The 23,366-nt window shown below is 46.4% G+C and overlaps 1 protein-coding gene across 1 annotated transcript in view; it reads right to left on the bottom strand.

The window, feature by feature from the left end:
• The window catches only part of TTLL10 (tubulin tyrosine ligase like 10), a 204,995-nt gene extending 197,345 nt beyond the window's left edge, over nt 1-7,650 (bottom strand). Inside the window, exon 1 of the mRNA XM_077458109.1 lies at nt 7,418-7,650. Within this exon, the coding sequence (XP_077314235.1) occupies nt 7,418-7,432 (15 nt within the window). The 5' untranslated portion in view covers nt 7,433-7,650. The remainder of the gene's footprint in view (nt 1-7,417) is intronic.
• Between the last annotated feature and the right edge of the window lie 15,716 nt (nt 7,651-23,366).

Below are 23,366 nucleotides of genomic sequence, written 5' to 3'. Positions count from 1 at the left end.
CCCATTAGCACCCCTTACATCAGAGTGTCCCATGAGCAGCCCCCTTACATCAGAGTGTCCCATCAGCACCCCTTTACATCAGAGTGTCCCATGAGCAGCCCCCTTACATCAGAGTGTCCCATGAGCAGCCCCCCTACATCAGAGTGTCCCATCAGCAACCCCCTTACATCAGAGTGTCCCATCAGCACCCCCTTACATCAGAGTGTCCCATCAGCACCCCCTTACATCAGAGTGTCCCATCAGCAGCCCCCTTACATCAGAGTGTCCCATCAGCATCCCCCTTACATCAGAGTGTCCCATCAGCACCCCTTATATCAGATTGTCCCATTACCAGCCCCCTTACATCAGAATGTCCCATCGGCACCCCCTTACATCAGAGTGTCCCATCAGCACCCCTTACATCAGAGTGTCCCATCAGTAGCCCCTTACATCAGAGTGTCCAGTCACCAGCCCCCTTACATCAGAGTGGCCCACTGAGCCATCGGCCCACCGGGAAACTCCCGGTAGTCCCGATGGCCAGTACATGCCTGCCCAGGGTCCAGCGATGTCAGCGGCAGATGACGAGCGATCGCTCGTCTCTCTGCTGCCCCCGCCGCCATCCTCTGTCAGGGAATCGGGAAGTGAATCGTTGCGGCTTCACTCCCCGGTTCCCTACTGCGCATGCGCGAGTCGCGCTGCGCGTCTCTTCTGGTCCCCGCTGTGTCCTGGGAACTGTGTGTTTCCCAGAACACAACAGGGGGGGGCGTCTGCGGCAGTCTGTCCCGGAAGTGGGTGCAGATACCTGGATTATCCAAGTAACTGCACCCCCCTCCCCCCTTTAAGGTGCAGATTGTGGCACCGGAGGGGGGAGGGATCAGATTAGCGGAACTTCCACTTTAGGGTGAAGAACCGTTTTAAACTCTTGCTGCCCACTTAATGCATATTTGCGGTGGAAAAGAGGGTGGGCTTTAATGCCCACACACCAAGCATGGGCATCTGAGATTTCTATGCTGAGAGCACATAGACAGTCTCACTCTCTAGTAATGATCTGGACCGAGTGGGGCCCCTTCTGATCGTGTGACCACTGTGACAATTAATCACTTTCCACTCCCCCAGGAGTAAAGACCACGTTAAAGGGATGCCGGGGCTGGGCGGGGAATAGCTAGGTCTATTTTACCATAAATCTCACATATAAACTGTAGTGGCTTTTAAGATCAAAGCTAAAGAGCTGCCTCCATTATGCTTTATGTCAATAGGTAAGGAAAGCTTTTGAAGTGTTGCTTAGAAACAGTATATATGTTTTTGGCAGCAAGATTATGAATGGTAATCGCCAATTCTTTGTAAAACAAACGCTGCCAAACCAATGTATTCACTCTGTAAAAGAGTAAGTAATACATTAACCACTTGCAGACCGGACCAATTTGCTGGTCAAAGACCAGACCCCTTTTTGCGATTCGGCACTGCGTCGCTTTAACTGACAATTGCGCGGTCATGCGACGTGGCTCCCAAACAAAATTGACGTCCTTTTTTTCCCACAAATAGAGCTTTCTTTTGGTGGTATTTGATCACCCCTGCGGTTTTTATTTTTTGCGCTATAACCAAAAATAGAGCGACAATTTTGAAAAAAACGCATTATTTTTTACTTTTTGTTATAATAAATAATAAATATCCCCCAAAAATATATAAAAAAACATTTTTTTCCCTCAGTTTAGGCCGATACGTATTCTTCTACATATTTTTGGTAAAAAAAATCGCAATAAGCGATTATTGATTGGTTTGCGCAAAAGTTATAGCGTTTACAAAATATGGATAGTTTTATAGCCTTTTTATTAATAATTTTTTATTTTTTTATTTTTTTACTAGTAATGGCGGTGATCAGCGATTTTTTTATTGTGACACATTTTTAGGACCATTGTCATTTATACAGTAATCACTGCTATATAAATGCAGTGATTCCTGTGTAAATGACACTGGCAGTGAAGGGGTTAACCAGTGGGTGGCAGTGTAGGGGTTAAGTGTTCCTAGGGGCGTGTTACTAACTGTGGGGGGGTTGGGCTTTCATTTAGTGAACACTGATCTCTGCTCCAATCACATGGAGCAGAGATCAGCGTCACTAGTTGCTAGGCAGAATGGAGAAATGTTGTTTACACAGCATTTCCTCCATTCGGCCGCTCCGTGAGACGATCGCGGGGATGCCCGCGGCGATCGAGTCCGCGGGTCCCGCGACCGGACTCACGGTGGTCCCGACCAGCGCGGGAGCGCGCCGCCGGTGGCGCGCTCCCGATGGCAGGGCGGCATTGAATATTGGACGTACCTGTACGCCAATATGCCTGCCCGTGCCATTCTGTCGACGTACATCGTCGTGCGCTGGTCGGGAAGTGGTTAACCAAGCCTATATAGGTAATATTATTTTGATTTTCAACGATTTTTGGTGTAATACCCAATTTATAACATTTGAAGATTTGGGATTTTGTAGTATACATATCTTCATTATTATAAGTGGTACGAATAAAACTGGAGAGTGTTGTCCTTTGTAACCAATAAGTACGATTTTTTTTCGGGTTTGGCTCGAATCCAGTCCATTGCCATTTGTGGACAGGGCTGGGCTAACTATTTGGCCCAAAGCAGCCAGTTTTCCCGTCTTAATCCCGTCTGAATCCTTAGCTGCTGTACGCAAACCAAGGGTCAAAGCACACTTATTTTTTTTTAATTGCATTCAATATGGCATTTTATTTTTAATCAGGTATTTTTTTTTTAACCACATTTTCAAAAACAAACAATAACAAAAAAAAAAAAAAAAAAAAGTACAAAAGGAAAAACAGCTTCACATAGGGGTTGATTTACTTTGCATGCAGGAACAATTGTGCAAGCGTTCAATGCACTAAGAATTTTGAGCTAAATACCAAATGCGGCATTTGTTTGATTTTGAGGCAATTACTGCATTGAGCTGCCTGCTAAGAAGCGGGCTAGGAAGCCGGCTGCCGTGTCCTTAACAACCAATGACTCATCAGTTGTCAGCCGGTCTTCCCGCTGACAGCTGATTATAAAAAAGAGCAGACAATTAAAAAGTATGAAAAAAAATTTTTTTGCGATACGCCTCTGCGTCGCTTTAACTGACAATTGCGCGGTCGTGCAACGTTGTACCCAAACAAAATTAACGTCCTTTTTTTTCCCACAAATGGAGCTTTCTTTTGGTGGTATTTGATCACCTCTGCGTTTTTTATTTTGTGAGCTATAAACAAAAGAAGAGCGACAATTTTGAAAAAAAAACACAATGGGGGTTATTTACGAAAGGCAAATCCACTTCACACTGCAAGTGCACTTGAAAGTGCAGTCTCTCTAAGGGGTAGATCTGAAATGAGGGGAAGCTCTGCTGATTTTATCATCCAATCATGTGCAAGCTAAAATGCTGTTTTTTATCTTTCTTGCATGTCCCCCTCGGATCTACAGCGACTTTACTTCCAAGTGCACTTGCAGTGCAAACTGTATTTTCCTTTAGTAAATAACCCCCAATATCTTTTACTTTTTTCGATAATAAATACCTCAGTTTTAAAAAAAAATAATAATAATTTTTCCTCAGTTTAGGCCGATATGTATTCTTCTACATATTTTTGGTAAAAAAAATCCCAATAAGTGTATATTGATTGAAAAGTTATAGCGTCAACAAAATAGGGGATGGATTTATGGCATTTTTATTATTATTATTTTTTTTTACTAGTAATGGCGGCGATCTGCGATTTTTATCAGGACTGCGATATTGCTGTGGACAAATCGGACACTTTTGACACATTTTTGGGACCATTGACAATTATACAGCGATCAGTGCTATAAAAATGCACTGATTACTGTATAAATGTCGCTGGCAGGGAAGGGGTTAACACTAGGGGGGCTTTAACTGTGTTCCCTAGGTGTGTTTTAACTGTAGGAGGGATGGGACTGACTAGGAGGAGAGAGAGATTGGTGTTCATACTTAGTATGAACACACGATCTATCTCTACTCCCCAGAAAGAACCGGGATTTGTGTGTTTACGCACCCCTAGTGGCCAAAAGGTGAAGTGACGTAAGGTAACGTTTCGTCCAACCGTGCCATTCTGCCACAGTAACACTGCAGCGGCTGGTCAGCAAGCAGATAAAGTGGTATTAAATCCAAAAGCAAACATTTACTATATTGCAGCTTACCAATTCTTGGATATGATAGCTGTATTTGTTTCCTTTTTTTTTAGGTTTACTTTTATTTTCATCTGGAGATCCAGCCAGTAAGTCTGTTGTTTTCAAAAGAACAAGCTGCCCACTAACAGGGGTGCGTACAATAATCAGTACAATAATCAGCCCTTATTTCTGAAAAACCTTTATCCCAAAATGAAACTAAAGCTGTTTTCTGTAACTGATTATAAAGTATTAGCTGGAGTTTGGCTTCAATTTGTTAGTGTGAATCTACTAGTCCATCTAACCCCCCCCCCCCCCCCCCCAACTGACAATGCTGCTGTTCACTCTAATACAGTAGTTGTGTTCAGGGCCGTCTTTAAGGCAGGGCAAAAGGGGCAGCTGCCCTGGGCCCTGTCATTGTTGTGGGGCCCCAAAGCAGCTGCCTCATACTTGCCAACTATCCCAGTTTAAATTCCCTTGTCCCTTGAAGTTGAGGTTGTAGACCCGCGCTGTGTCCCGATATCTCAGTGTGAAGTGCTGTTACTAATGCTACCCAGTTCTGCCCTATTGTTGTGTACAGATGACTCACCTGCAAACCCTGTGTTTACACGTAAATAACCGGCATTCATATGTAAATAACAGCGGCATTACTAAGAAAATACCTGCAGCCGGCGGCATTGATATGTAGATCATGCTCCCCTGCAGTGACGAGATGATTTACTTTAACCTCTAGCAACCAATCAGTGAGCAGCATTACTGTACAGTAATCTCTAGCAACCAATTAACAAGCAGAAATTATTTGCTGTAACCTCTAGCAACTAATCAGTGAGCAGTAATTTGTGCTGAAACCTCTAGCAACCAGTCAGTAAGCAGTAATGATATGCTGTAACTGCTGGCAACCAATCACAATTGCTGGAGGATCTGATACAGTAAACTGAGCTTAAGTCTAGCTTCTATTTATTGTGTGTCTCAGAGCAGATGGAGAGTGAAATTGCATGGGGGGGGGGGGGGGGGGGGGGGGGCGAGAATTTTTTATTCCCTGGGTCCAATCAATATTAAAGACTGCCCTGGTTGTGTTCCTGGCTGGATCACCAGGTGAAAACAGAGGGAAAAGGCCTACAAAAAAGGAAAACATATGCAGCCACCACATCTAATGATTGGTAAGCTGCAATGTATTATATTTTTGGTTTTGGGTTTAATACAGCTTTAAAACGGTGCTTGGGAAAATAGGATTACTTTCCTTTTTTAAGAAGGAGCCTGGATCTTAAGGGGTTAATGCCTCTTTTGGGTTAAGGACAATTCTCGGCTCCAAAAAAATGTAGTTTTGTGCTTTTCACGTGCAAATCGCACCTACAGCTAGTCTTGCATTGCATGTGGTATGTCGTTTGGCTTGGAACCAAGGAGTGCGTGACTTGCCTCTTGTTTGAGAAATGTTACACGTAAGAATAGATATCCTCTATAAAAGTTACCTATTAACATTTCTGTGATTTATATATAGTAGCTACATATAAAGCTAACAAGATAGTTGAGCAACAATATAGGCCAAATAATCATGTTCAAGTTTGCTACTTCTTCATAAATAGAATGCGTTGAGCATGATTAAAAATTGATGCTGGTTATCAGAGGTAATGATTATCGACAAATTGTGCCAAGAGTTAAAGCCGAGCTTGCCATACTTTACATTACATAGTAAGGTTGAATAAAGACACCAGTCCATCCAGTTCAACCTGAGTGAGTGTCTACAATTGTCCCTATCCCTGCACATTGCACACTCACATCAGTCCCTACCCTCAAGGAGCCCACAATCCAAGGTCCCCATTCATATACTAGGGCCAATTTTGGACAGAAGCCAATTAACCTACCTGCATGTCTTTGGAGTGTGAGAGGAAACCGGAGCACCCGGAGGAAACCCACACAGGCACAGGGAGAACATGCAAACTCCAAGCAGGTAGTGTCATGGTTGGGATTCAAACCAGCAACCCTTTTTAGTGCTAGGTGAGAATGCTAACCACTACACCACTGTGCCGCCCTACATTGAAGAGGGAAGCACCAAACTACTGAGCATGTGTTGCTGTCACCAGTGTTAATTTTGACGTCAAATTTCGATTTAGTTTTAGTTTTAGTCATAGTCTTTTGACTAAAATGCCATTTTAATTTTAGTCGTATCTGAATTGTTTTAGTTTAAGTCGTATTTTAGTCATATGAATTGTTTTAGTTATAGTAGTATTTTCGTTGACTAAAATAGTGTTATTTTTGTTGATGAAATTAACACCGGCTGTCACACTGGTCAAGTATCATGGCCCCAGCCACTTATACAAAGACATGTAAGTTTGTCCTTTTGGTAAAATATTTGCCCCTTTATGGGCAGTCATTGTAGTAGACAGACTAAATAATTCGCTATCTGGGCCTGCCCTGCATAAACATTACTGGAAGTCTATGGAAGGAGTGCTGTGTTTATGTAAACCTTCCACTGAGGAGGAGTCATGGCCGACTGCACCTATTTTCTTCCTATGGATGACAGATGTAGACATTTTCTAGTTAATCTGGTTCTGTAAAGAATGCACCATTTTACTCTAAAATCTATTGTATTTTTATAACCAAACTTCAGTTAAGCAGGTACTGTAAAAACAGTGGAATAAAGGTTCAGCTGTCATTCCTAAAGAGATAGGAGGTCGGTGCCCTTCTTTATATTAAGGGGAATTGATATACTATTTTCAGGTCTCCGCATTTTACCAATAATAGCATTGTAATTGTCTCTATTTGAGATTAATATCCTTAGATGTCCCACAAGATCCCTGTATGACAAAGTAAATGGAATGTTCAATGAACAGTTAGGATGGGTTCCCTGGCCACCACACCAGATAAACGAGTCTCATTTCCTGTTTAGAGAGAAAACAATGAACAAGCTAGCCAGGAGGCTTTAAAACGTACTGTGGCACCCTTTACCCTCTGAAAGCGCTCATTGAGATGAAATTTCACCTTAGATTCTTGACTTTTAGTGGGGTTTTAGTGGAGTGTCACTTTAAGAAAGACTTTAACAGAGTTTATTATAGCCAATACGCCCAGAGATAGAGGGAGTAAGCAAAAGATAGCCCAAAAAGAACAGTACATAGATGCAACAAAATGCTTACAGAAGATACAGAGAAAAGGGATCTTTAAAGGGTAAGTTCACCTTAGTACACTTTTTTTTTATTCTAAATTACAGCTCCCTTATGCACCAATATAGCATTCATTTATTTTATTATTTTTTGCAAAAATATCACAGTTTTCAATTAAATCTTCAGTCGCTTACTTTTCTTGTCCTCATCCATGTTTCCAGACGTTTCCATTAGTAATGTCTTCTTCCTTCTAGCACTGTTGATGAGGCTGCAGCTGCTTCAAGTGGAATTTGCATAGCAAACCGGGGTCAAGTATGGTACGTAAGAGATAGCAAAGTCCTTCAGGCAGGCCGGAGTCATTCACAGGTGATCAGGCAGGTTTAAGTAGAAGCAAAGTCCTTAAAGTGGAGTTTCACACAAAAGTAAAACAAAAATTCTTAATATTCCTAAAAAAAATACAAAAAAAAAACAAGTCAGTGTCACTGTTGCTAGGCAGAACAGGGAGATGCTTGTTTACTTTAGCATCTCCCCATTCTTCCTCTCCGTGAGATGATCACAGGTATCCCTGCGGCGATCAAGTCTGCGGGACCCACGATCGGACTCACGGAGGTCCCGACCATCGGCGCGCACGTGATGGCACTTCGGCAAATTTAAAGGGACATACCTTTACACCCATTTGCCTGTCCGTGCCGTTAAAAAGCAAGTTTAGTTTATTTACTGAATAAGCTATACTTTTATTTCGAGCTTACTTTTATATACATTGTATTTCACCTTCCCAGTGCAACAAAATGACTATCAATTTGTAAAACTACTCCATATTGATTTTTTTTTTTAAACTTCCATTTTTTACTGAAAAAAAAACAGGGACATTTTTTTTTTCTCATGTCTTCAAATTTTCTGGAGATTTTACCATCTCTGTTCCTGAGTAAACACCAAGCAAACTGTGCAAGCTTACAGGCCTTCAACTCAGGCCTTCCTCAAGCACTTGTCCTCTCCAGGCAGCCACCCTGTGAGGTCAGAGCAAAGCTACGCATCTCTACAACAATTTATACAAAGCCTTGGAGGCAAAAAATCTTTTAGAAAGTTCCCCCAAAACATTTATACCCTCCCTCAGATTACATCATTGGTAATAATCTCCTAGTGGTTGGCCAGGGAGATATAAATATTCGTTACTCGGGCTATTGGATCCTCTTCCACCATTGTCAGGGAAACTCCCCAACAGCAAACAGAATCAAACAATTACTGGGACTTCATAGTTAGTAAGGTTGAATAAAGACACCAGTCCATCCAGTTCAATCTGAGTGAGTTTCTACAATTGTCCCTATCCCTGTACATTGCACACTCACATCGGTCCCTACCCTCAATGAGCCCACTATCCAAGGTCCCCATTCATATACTAGGGCCAATTTTGGACAGAAGCCAATTAACCTACCTGCATGTCTTTGGTTGTGGGAGGAAACTGGAGTACCCAGAGGAAACTCACACAGGCACAGGGAGAACATGCAAACTCCAGGCAGGTAGTGTCCTGGTTTGGATTCAAACCAGTGACCCTTCTTACTGGTAGGCGAGAAGTGCTAACCACTACACCACTGTGCCACCCAACTTGGAGGAAACTCTACAGAAAGCAGAACTCTCGATCAAGGTTAAACTATAGCCTAGGACAGTGATGGTGAACCTTGGCACCCCAGATGTTTTAGAACTACATTTCCCATGATGCTCATGCACTCTGCAGTGTAGCTGAGCATCATGGGAAATGTAGTGCCAAAACATCTGGGGTGCCAAGGTTCGCCATCACTGGCCTAGGAACACACATTTAGGATAAAATCTTACTTAGGGCAGGGTCCCAACAATATGGGGTTGATTTATTAAAGGCAAATAGACTGTGCACTTTGCATTAGTAAATGAGCTAAAGCTTCACTTTGCAAAAAGTACCCAATCACATGCAAGGAAAATAAAAAAACAATTGCATTTTTGCTTGCACGTGAGTGGATGATGAAAGTCAGCAGAGCTTCTGCTCATTTACTAATCTCTGAAGCAACTGCACTTTGCACAGTGCACTGTGCATTTGTCTTTAGTAAATCCCCATAGTGTCATTTGTGTGTTAACCTCCCTGACGGTACGATTATTTCGGATTTTAGGTGCTAAAAGCGGTACCATTATTTTGCATGAAAATTTGGCGTTTTATATTGTAGTCCTGCAATTCTTAGGAATAACTCTCTTAAATCTGTCCAAACCAGAGTCTAGCAGACATCCCGGGTATGATAAAGTTTGAAAAATTAAATCATAAATTATAATATAATAAATAATTATAAATAATTGTACCAAATAATAATATAACAATAATAAAAATTATTCAATAATGTAATCAAATCAAAAACACTGAAATTTGCTCAGTTGCAGAATTGTCACTGTCATTACTTTTCAGTATTTGATGACGGATCTCCCCACAAATCGCTATCGCTCAATTCTGCGAGTGATTCTAATTTATTATCGCTGTTTTCTAGCTGGTCTAAAATCATTTTTGATGTACAGTGACAGTTTTGGTTGCTATGGACAATCTCCAGTTTCCAGGCATAAAGAACAGTTTTTATTATATAAAACTGCATGCAGGACACTGGGCAGACCACTAGGGACAACGGGGATGTGAAATATTTACATACAGCAATGTAATCTGTAAGATTACATTATACTGTATGTTTACTGTTTGTTTTACTTTTTGAATTTGGCGCCGATCTCCATGCCCGTGCGTCGCAACGCTCGCAGGGCACGGAGATCGGCGATGTAATGCATCGAGCGAGACACGGCTCGCTCGTACAGCGGGGAGACAACGCTGGATCCGAGGGAGAAGGTAAGTAAACCTCCTCCTGGATCCAGCGATGCAGTCCCGAGTCTGACTCGGGGATACCGCTCTTGGTATAAAAAATCCACCCCGAGTCAGACTCGGGAATACCGTCGGGGGGTTAAATATACCTTGCCAAAAAAAAAACAAAAAAAAAAAAAACCCTTGCAATCTTTTTATGTGCAAATAAAAGTGGGCAGGAAAGCCCTAAAACCAACACAGGTGTGTGGACTGACCTTTAGGTGGCTGTCCTTTGGATGCTGAACGCCCATATACAGGTATATAACTGTATATGTTGTGAATGTAATCCAAGAATAGGCACCCTAATAGTAGGGGATAAATAATTTAAGCTAGGGGCGCTGAACGAATCACCAATAGTGGTGTGTTTAAAATGAAAGGATAGGCGCTAGGTATGTTAGGTAAAACAGTGTGTAAAATAAACATAAATGCACATAAACATACAACACTGCAGGGTGAATTAAATATGAAAACTAGAAAATAAACATATAGCAAGTTGAGAGTCTGTTGAGATAGTGTTCCCAACAACAAAAAAACAATTTTGTCTTAAATGAAGCTTGTAGCTCTTCCACCACAAGTGCTCAATGGGAAGGTAGCAACTCACCAGAGGTAGTTGACCCCTTTTCAAGGAAGGTCAAAATGTGCATTTGGAATACCAAGTTGATTGCTACTGCCAACACCACTCCACTCCAATGGCCCCTCGGAATAAGACTAGGACATGAAAAATGACTCCACAGAAGACATGATTGGGAGTCTCATAATGTAGTATTTTAATGAACATTTAAAAGCAATAACAAAGGCCTGGCACTGGGTGTAGCAGCACAGAGACAAGCCTCAAACCTTCTGGCACAAAGTCATTTGGAGTGATGAGACCAAAATTGAGCTTTTTGATCAAAACCATAAACGCTTCATTTGGAGAGGAGTCAACAAGGCCTATGATGAAAGGTACACCATTCCTACTGTGAAACACGGAGGTGGATCGCTGATGTTTTGGAGATGTGTGAGCTACAAAGGCACAGGAAATTTGGTCAAAATTGATGGCAAGATGAATGCAGTATGTTATCCAAAAATACTGGAGGAACATTTTCATTCATCAGCCAGGAAGTTGCGCATTGGGACGTGCTTGGAAATTCCAACATGACAATGTACCAAAACACAAGGCCAAGTCGACCTGTCATTGGCTACAGCAGAATAAATTGAAGGTTCTGGAGTGGCCATCTAAGTCTCCTGACCTCAATAACATTGAGCCACTCTTGGGATATCTCAAAAGTGCAGTTCATGCAAGACAGCCCAAGAATTTACAGGAAATGGAGGCTTTGTGCCAAGAAGAATGGGCAGCTTTACCTGAGAAGATAAAGAACCTCATCCACAAATACCACAAAAGACTTCAAGCTGTCATTGATATTAAAGGGGGCAATACACGGTATTAAGGACTGGGATATGTAAACTTTTGATCGGGGTAATTTGGGTAGTTTCTGTTGTCATTATGATTTAACCTCCCTTGCGGTATGATTATTTCAGGAATTTTGTACCAAAAGCGGTACAATGTTTTGCATGGAAGTTTGGTGTTATGTATTATAGGCCTGCAATTCTTTGTGTGAGTGTGAGATCATAAGGGGAGTTGAGTCACAGACACTGTGGTGTGGTGGAACAGTTCTGTTTGGAAGAATTTATTTGAGACTCGCTGGCCTTCATCTAATCAATTGTTCACTGTTATGAACTGTATATATATTTTTCATTTACTAAGTGAATGACACATTGTTAATTTATTGGACTCATTTGATTCCCTCTTTTGAGTTATTGATAATTTGTCACCTTAATCACTGGGTGTATTTATTTATTGTATTAATTTATTGTATTAATTTATTGTATTTACACATTCGTTTAGTATTTTGCACTGTATAGATTCACATGAATTTGTTTGAGCTCCACTTTTTCCATTTTTCACATAAGAAATATTGTTTGCACATCTTGTTTATTTATAGTGGCAGTTGGAGAGATTTATTTAGTGTTATTATTTATTCACGTTTAGCGCAGTGGTGATACACAGGTGTGAAGGCGAGTGTTTGTGTATTATTGATTTATAAATCATAAATTCTGCCAGGGTATGTAAACTTATGAGCACAACTGTAAATCCTGTATAATAATATGAATGTTTAGAATGTCTGTTGGGTTTTAATTGTTTTTGTTCCTATGGTGAGATTTACCCACACTTCTCAAGAACACCTTATTGACCGGGTCCTTCATTAGCAACAAAAGTCTCTAGCTATTTGGTGTGATTTTCAGTATTTTGGATCAGAAGTCTTAAACTCTGGCCTACTATTGACCAACAGAGAAAGTGATATTAGCATTATTCTATTCAATAATAAAGAATATTAGTGTAGGAATGACACAGTGCTTTTTCTATCCTGGAGAATGATGTGGTCTTAGCTGTACTATCCAGAGTCTTCAGTGCCCTGTGCTGACCGGGAGGGATGCTACTGATGACCTACCTATGCAGACAGGTGCAGTTAGCCTTTCCATCAGTATTCGGCCTAGTACACTTATTGCATGGGAAGAGGAATCTCATTAGGAAACCGGCCCCTTAGAGATTGCAAACTCTCAATAGACTTCGGCAGCCATCTTTGGTGGGGGAACATTTAATAAGGAATCTTAAGTCATTTTGGTACACATCTGGCCATTGTGTGGTAGGAAGAGGAACCTACTTGTGAGGGACAGCACCGGGCAAGTATCCAGACGGGGAGAGTTAGCTCAGGGAAGGAGCCTTCTTCACTCCAAACACCCGAGTGAGAGGTGCACAGGCATGGAGCCAATGCAGAGTGCAGAAACATCCTCTTGTCTATTCAACAAGAGATGCTATCACTGGTAATGGAAGCTATCCTCCAGAAATAAATACTGTAAACACTGATATTGTATGTAGTACCCTCTAGCGCGTGCTACTAGAGTTGAGAGTAGGAAAATATTTCTGGCCAGGAATAACGAGGCCAGGGCTGGACGACTCATCCTGACAGCTCTCTGATACCTCCCCTGATGTCTGGAAAGTTGCAGAACCTTCTAGAACTAGAGGGCAGGGGTTAGGATGAGCTGTCATGAATATTTAGGGGCCTCGGACAATCCCCAGAGGTGGAGCGGGCAAGGGCTGAGACAACCCCATAAATAGACATGGGCCATGTCAGCAGGGGAGTCGGGGGGGAAGATTGAGCAGCAAGTGACTTCAGAGGGACCCCTTATGGGGAGGGTTGCCTCGGACTGGGTGTCCAGGAAAGCTGGCCTGGAAGGATCCTAACACAGGAGACAGTGGGAGGATTCATGCCAGAGAGGCAGCGGGAAGGAGGAAGGAGGGACAGTGAGGAGTAGATTAGCACAGTGCAGGGACAGACAAGGGGAGAGGCTGCCATCTGCAGCAGACATCTCTTGAAGACCACGCACTGCTAAGTCTTCATCTAACCTTGCTCTGGGGGGGGTCTCCATAAGGGTGGAAGTCCGTTGAGAAGGGACCAGAAGTCAGCCAGGAGGATTGGGAGGAATATCAGCCAGGTGTGGCTGGTGGCAGCCAGGGGGGGGGGGGGGGGGGGGCTAGCATTCTCTGAAAGCAAGTGGAGCTGGGATCAGTGGCCACGGGGAAGCAGAAGAAGGAATATCATGCTGTTTACTCTCACTGCACTACTTTATCAAGGGACTGGGAGTTCCTGTCTTTAATGGGCCTTTGCTGAACTAGTAATTAGTTAGTAAACAGCAGGTGCTGTGCAGTGAATACCAAGTTTGTACGGGAAGAAGGAAGAAGGACTTTTTTCTGGAAATAGGGAGGAAGTGTCCCTTTGTTCATAGTTCTGGAGAGTTTTCAAGTTGGGCATCCCATAATTCCTTACCCCATCCAAGTTAATAAAACATCAAAAACAATCCAAGGACTGTTTTCTGTGTTGGAAAGGGTTAAAGAAATTCTATGTGATTGGCTGTGCAGCAGTGGGGACCCAGAACACTAGCAACTCCTATGGAGGGTAGTGCTACATGTATATTATCTGGATTGCTTCTAATGGTACTGAAGAACAGTTTATCTGTTGCTGCAACAAAGCTGTGAAACATTTATATAAAATACATTAGTATGCTATAAACTGTGTGAAAGTATTTCCTCCACATACAAGGTACCTAATTCAGGCCCAGCCTACAGTTATGTATTGCCTCTGGGCACTGTCACAGCTTGACAGCCACAGCTCCAAAGTTAATTCTTAAAATTATAATTATGAGAGTGGAAGGTTGGGCCAAATTTAACTTCAAAGTAGTTATGTTCCCTTTAGCCTTATTCACCATCCCAACTGTCCCACTTCAACCACACTCTTATAAGCTCTAATCACCAATAGAACTTTCCTACCTATCCAACCCCACCTAGATCATGAGCATGTACAACAGTGCATGGCAGCTCCTGAATAGGCCTTTACTGCTTCAAAGGCCTAGATACAGTGTTCTGCGCCTTGCTAAAAACTTTAAAATGTATTATTTTCCTTGTATAGGCTGGAACCATGTTTTATTGTATATGGATTTGAAAAATACGGAATTGAAAGTTGAAAGTGTTGTATTACAGATAATTAAGAAACAAAAGGGTCTAATTAGGTCCTATGGGTAACATCACCATCTGCTGAGTAATATACAATATTAGTAAGAGAAATCTGAGTTTGCTATGCCAATTAGGGAAATTTAGACATAATTAGCATTTTGCAATAGAGAGTAGACTGTGAGGGACAAAAGGTAGAAATTGCTGGCTGCCCCAGCTGCTTTTGTTGTCACAGGAGACTTTATGTGGAAACCAGGAAAATAATGTTTTCTGTCTTTGTCCTTGATTTCCTAGAAAGTGAGGATAATAAAGCACAGAACCGTATCTAACCAGGCTATTTAACAGTTTCTTCCCACTTCCCACTGATGCTGCACCATCTTTTCCTTGCACTGCTCACCAATGCCTGGACAATTTTTTTTCTTCCCATTGACCACTGATTTATAATGTGAGTTTGAATGGGAAGGTGATTTTTGAGCTGTGTTTGAACCCCAGCGTTGTGTAGAGACAGAGGTTAAGTGGGAGAACAAGGAGAGATTGAGAAAAGGGAGCTCCTTAGCTACTCGAAGCGGGCAAATTAACATGAGGGGGAAACCAAGCAAAAACGAGTAAAAGTGCACTAACCGCCTCAAGCCCGGGAAGTATCCAATGGTACATGGCTAGGGATGAGCTTCGTGTTCGAGTCGAACATACGTTCGACTCGAACATCGGCTGTTCGCCCGTTCGGCGAATTCCGAACTTTATGGGCCGTTTGCGCCAAATTTGTGTGGCGCTCACGGCCTACAATGCACTGCGTCATCGCAGTGCATTGCTGGCTCATGATTGGCCAAGCATGCACTGTGACCCCGCATGCTTGGCCAATCACAGCGCCAGCAGCGAGGAGAGCCATGATTGGCCACAGGCAGGATGCCTGTGGCCAATCATAGCTCAGGCTGTGTAGTACACGCCCCACACTATATAAGGCCGCCAGCGCGGCGGCCTAGTGTAGTGTGTTGGCGTCTGAAGCAGTTAGTGGGTGTTCTGTGTACCTTCAACACAGTACACACCGATCGTTTTCGGCCGATTTTTGATCTTGCTGTTGTGTAGTGGTTGTTGTCTGTGTGCCTGTCACGTACCTGGTGGTGAGAGCCCGGAGTGCAGGGAGCGGCCTCTCGTAAGCCTCTGGCTCGAGACCCCCTGGGAGTGAGAACAGGGGTTCTGGAGGGCAGAGGGCACAAGTGCCAAGTCCGTGTAGGAGGGCCTGGTCCAGGAACTGGCGTCAGACAGTAGTGGAAGAAGACAGGTGACTTCTGGAACGGCTGGAGGTCAGCAGCTGGCAGCAAGCAGGTGGGCACACCGGGAGAGCTGACAGGCAGGCGGCAGGCAGCGGTGGTCACAGAACACGGACTGGAACAGCAGGCAGAAGCTGGGTAAACACAAACCGGGTCGTCAACGGGCTGGCAGCAGAGGTACCGAAGGAGCAGGCAGAAGAATAGTCAGGAGGTCCGAAGGTCAGGGCTGGCAGCAGGCAGGATAATCAGGAACAAGCCGAGGTGGGTCAGAGACAGGAACAATCAGGTAATCAGAGGCAACTCTCAGGAACGCTGTAGACAGGACAGCAACGGGCCACTAGAATGAATCACTTAAGAAGCCTTCTGGGCGCCAAGGGCGGTCGCACGGCACGTCCGTTCGCGCCCACGTCAACCGTGCAACCGACCGTGACCCCGCGCACCCGCGTGCGCACGTTTGCAACCCTGCGCACCCGCGTGCGCCCGATCGTGCCTGCTCGCACCCACGTGCGTCCGTTCGCGTTAACGCGCGCCCGGGAAGACCTATCAGCGCTCAACGGACCAACATTGTGGGTAAGTCTTCCACGGGCTGCTGGGACTCGGGACCGACCATGACATTGCCCCCCCCCAAGGGGCAGCCTCCGGATGCCCAATTGGGCCATTTTACCAGGATGGGCCCTACTGAAGGCGAGAATCAATCTTCTGGCATGAAGGTTGGATTCAGGTTCCCAAGAATTCTCTTCGGGTCCGTACCCTTTCCACTTTACCAGGAATTGGACTTGATTCCGTCTACGCCTGCAGTCCAAGATAGACTCCACCTCGTACTCGACTTCACCGTCGACGACCACAGGTTCAGGTGGGACAATCCTCCGACTGACGAAGGGGTCCGGGACGGCTGGCTTGAGTAACGCCACATGGAATACGGGGTGAATCCGGAATGACTCAGGCAATTTCAGTTCAAAAGCTACATCGTTAATCTTTTTTACAATAGGGAAGGGACCCACGAACCTTGGCCCCAACTTCTTAGTAGGGCAGGCCATCTTCAAGTTCAATGTGGAGAGCCACACCTGGTCCCCAACCTTAAGTTCAAGCTCCCCCCTTCTCTTCCTGTCAAAAATTTCCTTATTACGTCTTTGGGTCTTTGCCATGGTCTCCTGCAGAAGCTTGTTATTGGCACTAAAGAAGTCGATATTCTCCTGGACTGCTGGTACCGGGCTTTCAGGCAGGTCTTGGGACAAGAATGAGGGGTGGAAGCCGTAATTGGCGAAGAATGGAGACTGACTAGTGGCAGAGTGGATGGAGTTGTTATAGGCGAACTCCGCTAACGGGAGCAAGGAAGTCCAGTTGTCCTGGGAAAAGGACGAGAAACAGCGTAAGTATTGCTCCAGCGTCTGGTTCGTCCGTTCCGTTTGCCCATTGGTCTGTGGATGGTAGGCCGACGAAAGACAGAGATCAATCTTCAAAGCCCTGCAGAGCGCTCTCCAAAACTTGGACGTGAACTGCACACCCCGATCCGAGATAATGTTTGCGGGGACACCGTGCAGCCTCACGATCTCTTTAATAAAAACCTCAGCGGTCTCTGCAGCGGACGGGGTGCCCTTCATCGGCAGGAAGTGGGCCATCTTGGTTAGCCTATCCACCACCACGAAGATTGTGGAGTGGCCTTCTGATGGAGGAAGCTCTACGATGAAATCCATCGAAATCATTCGCCAAGGCCTCTCTGGAACAGGTAATGGTTTCATCAGACCCCAGGCCCTGGACTTGCTGCTTTTATTACGGATGCAAATGGCACAAGCCTCCACATACCTCTTGCAGTCGGATCTCAGCTGGGGCCACCAAAAGGTGCGCTGGACCAACTCGGTGGTCTTGAGGGCACCGAAATGGCCGGCCAACGGGTGGTCATGACATGCACTGAGGACTGGCACCCGAGCCTCCTGGGGGACAAAAATTTTGTCTTCATGCCAGAGAAGTTCATCTTGGGTCAAGAGTGTGACATTAGGTGGAGGAGTGGCACCAACGGAGACTTGCTTAATCAGGGACAACAAATCGGCCTGAAGAAGAAGAAAGTTCCCTGGGGCCAGGATGGTATCCGGATGTGGAGAGGTCTCTGGCTCATTGTACATTCGGGACAGGGCGTCCGGTTTGGTGTTCTTGGAACCCGGACGATAAGTTATGTGGAACAGAAACCTGGAAAAGAAAAGAGCCCATCTGGCCTGGCGTGGTTTCAACCTCTTGGCGGACTTCAAGTATTCCAGGTTTCTGTGATCCGTGTAGATGAGGATTGGGTGTGTAGCTCCCTCCAGTAGGTAACGCCATTCCTCGAGGGCCGCTTTAATGGCCAATAGCTCTCGATCTCCGACATCATAATTTGCCTCAGCTTCAGTTAGCTTGCGGGAGAAGAATGCTACTGGGTGCAAGCGGGCCCTAGGCCCATGTCTCTGGGAGAGAATCGCCCCAACCGCGATCTCAGAGGCATCAACCTCTAAGATATAGGGACGGGTTGGATCAGGGTGTTTGAGGATGGAAGCCGACACAAATAAGTCCTTCAGGGTAGAGAAGGCTTCCTGAGCCTCTGGAGACCATTGAAATTTCAGGCTCTGCCTGGTCAGTCTGGTGATGGGGGCTATAATAGTAGAAAACCCCTTAATAAATTTCCTATAGAAATTTGCGAATCCCACGAAACGCTGGACCCCTTTTCTGTCGGTGGGAGCGGGCCAATCTCGGATAGCGGAGACCTTCTGAGGGTCCATCTCGATGCCATCTACAGAAATTATCAGCCCCAGGAATTGAATACTTGATTGTTCAAATGTACATTTCTCCGGCTTGGCGTATAACCCATGCAGACGAAGTCGGGATAGTACCTTCCTGACATGCTCCCGGTGTTCTGCCAGAGAAGAGGAAAAGATCAGGATGTCGTCCAAGTAGGTAATGACGAACAGGTCTAGATAGTCCCTAAAAATATCATTGATAAAGTGCTGGAACGTGGCGGGAGCGTTACATAAACCGAAGGGCATGACAAGGTACTCGAAGTGCCCGAAGCGAGTACGAAAGGCAGTCTTCCACTCGTCGCCATCACGGATGCGGACCAGATTGTAAGCCCCTCTGAGATCTAATTTTGAAAATACTGCCGCTGACCCCAGTCTCTGAAACAGCTCCGGCACGAGTGGTAGGGGATAACGGTTCTTGATCGTTATTTTATTAAGGGCCCGGTAGTCCACACAGGGGCGCAGGGTCTGGTCTTTTTTTTCTACGAAAAAGATCCCTGCTCCCGCCGGTGAAGTGGAGGGACGAATAAATCCCTTCCTGAGATTATCGTCCAGGTAGGACTTCAAGGTCACCAACTCAGTCTCTGATAGCGGAAAGATCCTCCCAAAGGGAATTTCTGCCCCAGGAAGTAATTCAATGGGACAGTCGTATGGTCTGTGAGGGGGTAAGGTCTCTGCACCCTTCTTGCTAAACACATCTAGATAATCATGGTAGGCAGCAGGTACAACTTGGCGGGTTTCTTCGTCAACTTCCAGACAGAGCAAAGAAGAGGAAGAGGCCTGGTCGGTTCCCGACAGACAGTGTTGGAGGCAGTAAGGTGATGGAAATCTCAGCTCCCCGGTGGTCCAGTCAACAAGGGGGTTATGTGCCCTCAGCCAGGGCATGCCGAGAATGATAGGGAAGAGAGGAGAAGTGATAATGTCCAGACAGAGTAATTCTTGATGGGTTCCGGCAATAGTGGTTAACAGGGGCTGAGTCTGCTGGGTAACAGGTCCGGACTTGAGGGTGGAACCATCGGCCAGATGTATAGAAAGTCCCCTTGCCCTAGGCCGAAGTGGGATGTTATGTTTAGAGGCAAAGGTTAAGTCCATAAAGCCACTGCAAGCACCCGAGTCAATAATGGCGTTGGTCTGGACGTTCCCTCCTGGTAGCTGCAAGGAAATGGACACAGTCAAATGGGAGGCAGCACTAGGACAGTCTAATGTAAGGGCAGGAGAAACGAAGAGGGACTTACGGAGCTTAGCAGGGCAATTGCGCACGAAGTGTCCAGACCCACCACAGTAGAGGCAGAGATTTCCTTCCCGGGGGCGCTGGCGTTCTTCAGGCGTTAAGGAAGGCCGGAGTAAGCCCAGCTGCATGGGCTCCGGGAGGTCTTGACTGGTCGTGGTGACAGCAGGAGGGGTGAAATGAGGAGAGCTGGGGACTCGAGGAAGCATCCATACCGGACGAGAAGTGGTTGAAGACCGCTCCAGGCGGCGTTCTCTCAGCCGTCTGTCAATCTGGATTGCCAGCTCCACTAAGGCTTCTAGAGTCTCTGGAATGCCCACTCGGGCGAGCTCATCCTTCAACGGTTCCGATAGGCCCATCCGGAACTGATAACGTAATGCTGCGTTATTCCAGTCCGTGTCAGAGCTCCAGCGTCGGAACTCCGACACGTAGTCCTCTACAGGCCGGCGACCTTGCTGCAGCGAATGCAGGGCAGCTTCAGCGGTGGCGGTTAGCTGTGGGTCTTCGTATAACCGCGACATGGCCTGGAAGAAGATGTCCAAGGTTTCAAGGGAGTGATCCTTCTTTTCAAGTAGACGGTGGGCCCAAGACTGAGGTTCACCGGTTAGCAAGGAGATCACATAGCCCACCTTGGTGGCCTCGAGGGAGAAGGTCCTCGGCTGTAGAGCAAAGAACAGTTCGCATGAGTTCCGAAAAGACCGGAATTTCCCTCGATCTCCGGAGAATCTCTCGGGTGTAGGCACCCTGGGTTCGGGTGGCAACATAACTACGGCAGGAGGAGCAGAAGATCCGGAAGAAGCAGGAGAGGAGGCGGACAGGGCCTGGACCCGTTCCTCCAGTTGACTATAGCCCTCCTGTAAACTCTTCACTGCTTGAGTGAGGCCTGCGAGATGGTGGCAAAGTTCGTCCATTGGAGACGCTCCCTGCGTGGGCTCGGACATGGCTGTCCTGTACTGTCACGTACCTGGTGGTGAGAGCCCGGAGTGCAGGGAGCGGCCTCTCGTAAGCCTCTGGCTCGAGACCCCCTGGGAGTGAGAACAGGGGTTCTGGAGGGCAGAGGGCACAAGTGCCAAGTCCGTGTAGGAGGGCCTGGTCCAGGAACTGGCGTCAGACAGTAGTGGAAGAAGACAGGTGACTTCTGGAACGGCTGGAGGTCAGCAGCTGGCAGCAAGCAGGTGGGCACACCGGGAGAGCTGACAGGCAGGCGGCAGGCAGCGGTGGTCACAGAACACGGACTGGAACAGCAGGCAGAAGCTGGGTAAACACAAACCGGGTCGTCAACGGGCTGGCAGCAGAGGTACCGAAGGAGCAGGCAGAAGAATAGTCAGGAGGTCCGAAGGTCAGGGCTGGCAGCAGGCAGGATAATCAGGAACAAGCCGAGGTGGGTCAGAGACAGGAACAATCAGGTAATCAGAGGCAACTCTCAGGAACGCTGTAGACAGGACAGCAACGGGCCACTAGAATGAATCACTTAAGAAGCCTTCTGGGCGCCAAGGGCGGTCGCACGGCACGTCCGTTCGCGCCCACGTCAACCGTGCAACCGACCGTGACCCCGCGCACCCGCGTGCGCACGTTTGCAACCCTGCGCACCCGCGTGCGCCCGATCGTGCCTGCTCGCACCCGCGTGCGTCCGTTCGCGTTAACGCGCGCCCGGGAAGACCTATCAGCGCTCAACGGACCAACATTGTGGGTAAGTCTTCCACGGGCTGCTGGGACTCGGGACCGACCATGACAGTGCCCTGACCGCAGTATACACCGCTATATTCACCTCACCTATATAGCTAGTGATCTATCTTTTATAATAGAGCTTGCAGTCAGTAGTGTTAGGAGCTTGTGCGTGCTGTCTGCGTGCTCTGTACCCAGTACATACTGCTATATCCACCTACATAGCTCTTCTCTATTTGAGCCCACTTGCCATCTGCAGGAGTTATTGGAAGTTGTGTGTGCCTCCAGCACAGCACAGTATACATCTGTATATACCCCTTTATCTCTGGTGTTCTATAAAAAAGGCATCTGCAGGAGTTAGTGGGTTTTTTGTGCCTCCAGCACAATATACACCTGTATCTACCCTTTATTGCTGTTCTCTAATAGAGCCATCTGCAGGGCTTAGTGGGTGTTGTGTGACTCAATTACAGTATACCCCTTTATCTCTGGTGTTCTATAATAAAGGCATCTGCAGGAGTTAGTGGGTGTTGTGTGACTCCAGCACAATATACACCTGTATCTACCGTTTATTGCTGTTCTCTAATAGAGCCATCTGCAGGGCTTAGTGGGTGTTGTGTGACTCCATTACACTGCTGTTTTACCCAACTCCCTTCAGGCCATTACCATGTCTGGAAGGCCAGCAAGGAGAGGCAGACAGGCGCGAGCCGATAAAAGAGGGCAAGCAGGCTCTGTGTCTAGAGATAACAGTGCTGGTCGTGGACGCGGTGCATTGTCATCAGCACGTGGCCATGGGACACGCCTGTCCTTTTCGGCAGCTGGACATGTTGAACCGCAACATGCCAATGACTTGGTAGAGTGGATGACCAAGCCCTCTTCATCCTCCTCATCCTCTCTCACCCAGTCTCAGGGTACTAGCAAAGCAGCTGCCAATGCATCGTCTTCCCTCCTCTCAATGTCATCATCAGTGACTCCTTCCCTAGACCCACCACGTCCTCCTGAGGAGTCTCCTGAACTCTTTGAGCACAGTGTTGGGTACATGCTCCAGGAGGATGCCCTGTGTTTTGTGGGCTCTGATGATGACACTCAGCTAGAGGAAGGCAGTAGCGTGAGCGCAGAGAGAGGGGATGCTCAAGAAGGACAGCAATCTGGCAGTCATGTTCCACAAGCTGCAGCATACTGCCAGGTTTGCTACAGCAATGAAGAGGGAGGGGATGATGAGGGCACTGACTCCACGTGGGTGCCTGGAAGGAGAGAGGAGGAAGAGGAGGAGGAGGAGGCACATGTCCAACGAGGCAGGATGCCCTCCGGGGGCCAGCTTAGGGGCAGCACACCGACTGAATCACACCGCAGAGCTCCGTCTGTGCAGGGCGCTGCCTCTGCGCGTTATTCTAAAAGTTCTTTGGTGTGGGCCTTTTTTGAGATGAGTGCATCAGATCGCACCGCTGCTATTTGCAACATATGTCTCAAGCGTATCTCACGTGGCCAAAACATCAGCCGCTTGGGCACCACATGCTTGACCAGACATATGTTGACCTGCCATGCAGCTCATTGGCAAGCGTACCTCAAAGACCCACACCAAAGACCAAAGCGGACCTCTCCTTGCTCCTCATCAGCTGGCATCTCCAACCCCACTAGACCTTCAGTCCTCTCTGAAACCTGCTCTGAGATGAATGAAGGTGTAGAATTAGGTGTGTCACAGCCAAGTGCTTCCGGGCACTCTGCTAGCGGTACACCCACGTCCGATTATAGCAGGCAAATGTCCCTGCCCCAGCTGCTGGACCGGCGAAAGAAGTTCACTCCCAGCCATCCACATG

The sequence above is a fragment of the Lithobates pipiens genome, unplaced genomic scaffold, assembly GCF_037356315.1.
Source record: "Lithobates pipiens isolate NorthernLeopardFrog02 unplaced genomic scaffold, aLitPip1_a1.2 Scaffold_27, whole genome shotgun sequence".
NCBI classification, from domain to species: domain Eukaryota; kingdom Metazoa; phylum Chordata; class Amphibia; order Anura; family Ranidae; genus Lithobates; species Lithobates pipiens.
This window is presented reverse-complemented; position numbering and strand designations above follow the sequence as displayed.